Source organism: Papaver somniferum, chromosome 8, assembly GCF_003573695.1.
Source record: "Papaver somniferum cultivar HN1 chromosome 8, ASM357369v1, whole genome shotgun sequence".
NCBI lineage: Eukaryota > Viridiplantae > Streptophyta > Magnoliopsida > Ranunculales > Papaveraceae > Papaver > Papaver somniferum.
In genome coordinates this window covers 55,146,445-55,153,726 of record NC_039365.1, presented here as the reverse complement: position 1 = coordinate 55,153,726, position 7,282 = coordinate 55,146,445, and the positions used below count along the sequence as shown (strand labels likewise).

Here is a 7,282-nt window from a genome sequence, read left to right as displayed (position 1 = left end):
TTGGTATGTGTGTCTTGATGAGGTGCGACTTTCCTCTTTGATTCTTCACTGACAACAACGTTTATGGATGGCTGAGCCAATACTGCTTGTTGGTAACGTGCCTTCCAGATAGGGGTGATGATATCCTTACGCTACATCTTTGAAGAGTAGTGACCCTGTCACAATTTCTTGGTTGACCATCTCTTCTGAGTTGAAGAGGTCCTTGAAAGTGAAGGGATTCCGTGTTGAGACTCAGTACCCAAGTGTGGTTTACGTGATTCTATCTTGTATGGTCGGTGTGTTTACCATAATAAAGATATCACCATCTTTCCCCCGTACTGGTGACTCTATTACTTCCTCCATGAGAAAATAAAATATGCAGAAGTTTGGATTACCTTTATCCGTAGTAGTTTTTGTTGTTATGGTGAAGCTCTAGCTAGTATCAACAAACGAGTAACAATGGTTCTTGGCAGCAGCTTAATTAGAAGAGACTGCGTTTTCGTGGGAAGGTTGACTGGAGCTTGGATAGTTGCGGTCACGATCCTTGACAGGGAGGAGCGGTGACTAAGGGCACAAATCTTGGTAGGGATGAGTGGTGGCTACAGGCACGACAGGGAGAGGCGTGGTGATAGTGGTCACGGGCTTTAGTAACCATGACCATGAATCTTGGATGAGTGAAGAAGCACAAGTAGTGGTAGCTGCGTCCACGAGCTTTAGGCGAGCATAGGCGGTGATGCTAGCCACGACCACGAACATTAAAAGGATTTGATCATCCATTATGGACCAAAGGATTAGTTTCTTCCTTTCATATAACTTACATACGTGAGTTTTGTTTCTCCTTTTATTATTTTTAGCGAAGCAGCTCCTCTCTGCTTCCCTGGCGGAAGCTCGCCTATTGTTGCTTGCCTGATACGACACGGTTGAGTGCTGCAAATATGTCTTGACGTTGTGCTTTGGAGAAATACAGAATCTCAGATAAATGCTCCATCGTGGACTGTACAGTTTTGTGGACGGAGTCCCCAGAAATCATACATCTCATGATGGGAAGAGGATCTCTGTGGATCCCTCAGCGCTTAGTTTAAGTTCTCCTACATCCACCTTATCTTTGAAAATGCGCTTCAATTTGTTGCAATCGCTGGTAGCTTGATGACGCCATCTTGAATCCACGCTTCTAGGAGTTCGATTACCTCTTCAATTGGACACGGGAAGATTAGAGCATCCTCTTTTTTTTGGTAAGTCCAAATTGTGTTAATGAATAGCAAAATTACAAAGTTAAATAAATAGTAAGAAAAGAGGTCATAGAAACCCCAAAAACTTACTACTTATTTGAAACGAAAATAAGATACATTTGGTAATTCAATAGACAAGATAAAATCAGGCATATTATCACAACTAAGACCTTCACCTTCATCTAACAAGCAACTCCTTTTGGCCATACAATCTGCCGCAAAGTTTGACTTTCTATAAGAATGAATAAAGCGAATGGAAATATATCTAGCCTTCACGGCCACCCATCTTGGTCTAAGAAACTAAGGCACAACAGTATAATCACCAGAGAAAACCAAGACAGCACTCATGGAGTATGTTCTTATACAAATATTTCCAACTTCAAACTTAACTGCCCACTCCAGACCAACAATTACACAGAATTATCTCGGCCAAGTAGTTCGTTGGCACCCCAAATCCAACACTCATAGATCCAACCACATTAGCATTAGCATCTAGGACAACCACGCCAGCACCCGCCCTTCCAGGATTACCCGGAGCCGCTCCATCACAACATAACATCAGTTCATTAACTTGCAGAGGCTCCCAAAAGAATTTTATGGGAACAAAATGATTAACCTGCCTATGACGAACTCTAAAGAAAGATATAATCCGAAGGTCATCTTGAAAATTAAACATACAACCCTTAAGCCGTATAGAATACTCTTGAATATGATTAAACACCTTCTTTTGGAAAAATAACCAACTTACGCTTCGGTTACCATAGACAAACCCATTACGGGTCATCCAAAGCTCTGAACGAATTACCATAATAGCATGTATCCATAAATCCTTGACCATCCTACTTTTAACTTTTGCTGCCTCGTAAGAGGTTGTAAAAACCTGATGCGGAAGAATCCCAAACACGTCCGAAATCCAATCCCAAGCTTTCGCTGCAAAAGAACAAGACCACAATATGTGATCCAGCGACTCCTCTTGGTTGTTACACAGGCAACACTTATTAACAACCTGATACTTAAATCTGCTTTTTACCTTGTCCAAAGTAGCACACGCTCCTTGCAAGATTTTCCAGTTTCTGGCCGCTAGAGCCGGATGCACATAAGGCCTCCACAAAAGATTTGATCCCTCCAGCGCTGGTTGCCTTGTACGAACCAAATCCTTGGCAGAACGAACTAAAAACTTGCCTTTGTAATCTGGTGTCCACACCCTATAGTGAGTACCTCCCATTGGTTTTAGAAGATTATTCAAATCAACTCCAGCCTCCAACAAATTCAAACGCACATTTTCAGTGAAAACCCACGCCCCATCATGGATAAAATCACTAACTAAAATGTTGCACTCCATATTTTCATGCCCAATAGAATCAGCAATGCAACCATCCGCACACCAAACATCGAAATACAATGAAGTACTCCTGCCATCACAAATCAACAGCCTAGAATTGGCCTGAACTTCACTATGCACCCATTTAAAACCCGGAAGAATAGAAGACTTCATGTAACCTACCAACTGACCATTGCGACCAAAGAACTTTGCATGCATATACCGCGCCCAAGCCTTGTTGGAGTTACAAATATTCCAGAAAAGTTTCATAAGCATGGCTTTGTTCATAACCCGCATACGAGTAATTCCAAGACCACCTTCATTATGAGGGCACAAATCTTATCATAAGCAACCACAAAAGATCTACTTACTTGAGAATCTCCGGACCACAAGAAGTTTCGAATAACAGCCTCACATTGATGGATGAACTTCCTAGGTCATTTATAAACAGCCATATTGTGAATATAATAACTCGCAATCACCGACTTAACTAACACCACCCTATCTTTAAAAGAAAGCATTCTCCCCTTCCAACTTGCTAACTGCTCTTTAATATTCTCAACCACATTGCTAATATGATGATACTTAACAGCACCTGGCATAACCTTCACCCCCAAATATCTATCCGGAAAAGAAACAATATTCATGCCTAAAAATTCAGCAATGTTGGCTTTCCTTCGCAAAGAGCCACCACCATAATAGATCTTGATTTTTCACGACTAACAGTTTGGACCGAAGCATGCTGATAAGTTCCAAGAAGAGCAACCAAGTTCCTCAAGCTTTTCATGTTACCTTTGCAAAAAATCATGATATCATCCGCAAAAAATAAGTGAGTAGGAGAAATACCTTTTCTTGTGACCATAGTAGACATACTTTTCCCAAGAAATAATTTCGTAATATTTCTACTTAAGACATCTTCAATCAACACAAAAATCAAAGGAGATAATGGATCCCCCTGCCTCAAACCCCTGTCTATACTGAAAAAACCTTCCTGGATACCATTAACAAGGACAGGAATTCTAGATGACCTTAAAATCTGCAAAATCCAATCACACCAAACATCCGAAAATCCATATTCTTCGAAAACAACCAAGATAAAAGACCATCTAACCATGTCAAAAGCTTGAGTAATATCGAGCTTTAAACCCACATTACCCTTCTTGCGCTTGATATGAAGTTCATTCACCATTTCTGAAGCTAAACAAATGTTCTCATAGATATTTCTACCCTTCATAAAAGCCACTTGTTCCTCAGAAACCAAATTACCCAAGACAGTCCCCAAACGAGTAGCTAGAATTTTAGTAAAAATCTTGAAAAAGAAATTACTAAGATTAATTGGTTTGAAATTCTTGAGCGTATTAGCACCTCTTTCCTTTGGTAGCAACAACAGCAAGCTAGATTTAACACCATGCGGAATATATTTGTTGGTCCAATAGAGTAAAATGGCCTTTACCAAGTCCTCACTAATGATTTTCCAGCAATGCCTATAGAAAAAATCCGCAAAACCATCCGGTCTTGGAGCACTATCCGCTCCCAAATCAAAAACAACCTCATGAATCTCCTCCACAGTAGGAAAATGATCCATAAAATTACTCCCCTCAACAGAAATACGATCATGCTCTATATCAAAAAAAGCATTCTCCTGAACCGAGTTATCACCATTAAATTTAGATTTATAATAATTCACAATCATATCCCTAATTTGATCACAATCAGTGACCGTTTCACAAGAATTATTCACCAACTCAGAAATAGTATTAGTGCTCCTTCTCATACGAATGCTATTATGAAAGAAACTAGTATTACTTGCTCCCTCCACCAGCCATTGGTTCCTAGACTTTTGTTTCAGCATTGTCACCAACTGCATACGAATATCATTCATTTCAACTTGCGCATCCTTCATCTGATTTTATTTCTCAACATTGAAAGGACCATCATCAGTTACCTGAATATCCCCCTCAAGTCTTAGTTGTGCTTGTTTAAGCCTAACATGAACATTACCAAACACCATCTGATTCCACAACTTCATCTCCACCTTGAGCCGCTTCAATTTTTGAGGAAAAATAAAAGCTGGGGACCCAACCAAAGGAGCATTCCAACAACCCCGCACCATTCTCATAAAATCAGCATGTAAAAACCACATTTTTTGTACACGAAAATGAGCTCTATGAGGTCTAGTATTTATAAAAGGATAGCCAATAAGCGGAGAATGGTCAGAAACTTCCCTAGGAAAAGCTTTACACCGCCAATTCTCAAAACAATTCAACCAAAATTCATTGATCACCGCCCGATCCAGTTTACTAATAATTCTTCTAACCCCCGATTGCCTGTTGGACCAAGTGAAGTTACAACCCAAAGATTCAGCTTAAAAAAGACTATTATCATCCAACCAGTCACTAAATTCATTAATAACTTCATTTCTAGGAGTAGCACCTCCCTTCTTTTCTTCATTGCGCAAAATACAGCTAAAATCACCAATAACCAACCATGGAACTTGCTGCGAACCCATATCCAGTTGGCGCCAAAGATTTCTCACTGTAGTCTGAACTGAACTAGCATGAACCAAGTAAATATAAACACCATCCACAGAAATTGTAATAGCCTGACGTGACATATTCAACACAACAGGTTCTGAAAAATTCAGAGACCACATAACCCACAAGTTTCCAATAGTAGAGTTTGTCGAGTTATGAATTAAAGAGCTATGAAAACCATCAATTTTGAACGTCGCAAATACCTAGAGGAAACAACCACTCTCGGCTCAGCAATGCCAATAATATCAAGTTTAAAATATTTAACTAATTCCTTAAGCTTACATTGTGCTTCATCACTCACAATACCATTAATATTCCTAAAAAGAACCCGCATTAATAACCAGATTTTTTGGGGATGTTTAATCTAACACGCTGTGTTATTCTTCTAGAGTCCTTATTTTTTAAAGCCTCAACTTGCTTAATATTCTTCTCATTCAAAGTTTTATTACCTGAAGAAACGCCTCCTTATTCGAGTCAATCTTGGATTTAGTCGCACCGTTCACAGTACCAACCTGAACAGGAATCCCAGTCCTTGTAGGAATAGTTGGAGAAACATATCGTGAAACAATAGTTGGAGTTTGATTATTCCATCTGCCTGAACTTGTATCATAAGTCTCCAAGGCAGCTTCATAATTTTCACCCAAGCCTAGCTCATTATTTAAAGCTGCAAATTGATTGGGAGAGATAACACTTTCACGAGTAAACAAATTGTCAGTTAAAGGAGTGCTAGATGAAGAAAACACAGTCCTATCATCTTTAGGAATCCTACTTTCCCTCGCTTAAGATCCTATAGATGACTTAGTTTTAGGAAACTCACTCACCGGAGCCCTAGAAGCTAATGCTGCACGTTTTGCTACCTTGAGCTTAGTTCTTGCGAATTCAGCTAAGGCATAGTTCGCAGCAGCTTCAGACTGAGTTAATTCATCTTGAATAACACTCCCTGACTCAATTTCCCCCTCTTCAGTCACAAAAGTAACCAAATCAGTGTTAACATTCTGTCCATGCTGGCCATGCACAACATCAGACTGTTTTGCAGAGTTCAAAACATTAACAGTTTCAGGAAAAAAAGGAATAGTTGGAGCATTCTTCCCTTTTCTGCTACATCCGTCTTCCTGCCAATCATTATCACCATTCAAAACCCTACTGCTCCCAGCCTCAGCTCTATTCATCTTCGTTTTTTGTCCTTGATTAGCAATCTGAATTTGAAGGTTATTCACATTGCTCTTCGTTTTTTTTCCAGCACTCTGAATCAGTGTGACCAATCATCTTGCACTTAGAACAAAACTTGGGCTTCTTTTGAATCTCAAATTTCTGCCAGAAATCCAAACCACCAACTGTCACATGAATAGCATTAGTGTTGAGTTCAACAAAGTTTATATCTACTAGGACCGAAGCAAAGTGACCGTACTCATGAGCAAGAGTACGTTTATCAACTACAATGAGTGTTCCTAGGGTTTTCCCAATGGATAACAAGGTTTTTAAAAAAATCCAGAACTCCACATGCAAGCCGGGAAACTTGACCCATACGGTAGCATGAGAAGTGTTGTGTTTATATGCATCAAACCCTGGAAACCATTCCATGAGATTGAGTTTTTGCTGATCAAAAAGCCAAGCTTCAACATTAAGTAGCTTATCTTTGTCCTCTTGAGAATGTAACTTAATGATAATAAAGCCTCTGTTCATGGGAACGAACTGAACTCGGCCCTGACCTAATTTCCATTGTTGTTCAAAACTATTTTTCACATCTTGAAAGTTAATCCCTTTCAGATCCAAACGACCTATGAAACTGAACCTCCATAATTTGCATCCCTCATTATAGAAATCATCAGGAATAACCACTGCAGTTTTCCCCTCCTTTACTGTAGGGTTTGGTAGCTTAGATAAATCAATAAAAGTAGTCGGAAGTTGCTTCTTGCCCATCACTTTTCAGCATAGGTTAAAACCTTGGTTTGAGGAGGATCAGGAAGATCTCCCATTTCTAATCACCCAAGGATGATCGAGACAAGAGATGAAAAAATGAAAGTTTGAAAACCTTAAAAAAATCGCCAGGGGAGAGAAATTTTTAGGAGAGAGAAAATTCAAAGCCTATGGCTAAGAGAGGTTGCTATCATGATAATGAAGTAGGAATTCACTATGATTGAAGACCCATTAGAGCATCCTCTCCAGTTTCTTGTTGTTGTGCAGGTGTCTTAGTCGCAGCCTTCCGAGTTTGAGTTGTA

General features: G+C 39.6%; 1 protein-coding gene across 1 annotated transcript; it reads right to left on the bottom strand.

The window, feature by feature from the left end:
- Positions 1–6,272: 6,272 nt before the first annotated feature.
- On the bottom strand, positions 6,273–6,983 carry LOC113305567. Its single transcript, XM_026554588.1, has one exon. It carries the CDS (start codon positions 6,981–6,983, stop codon positions 6,273–6,275), a length of 711 nt encoding a protein of 236 aa, XP_026410373.1.
- Between the last annotated feature and the right edge of the window lie 299 nt (positions 6,984–7,282).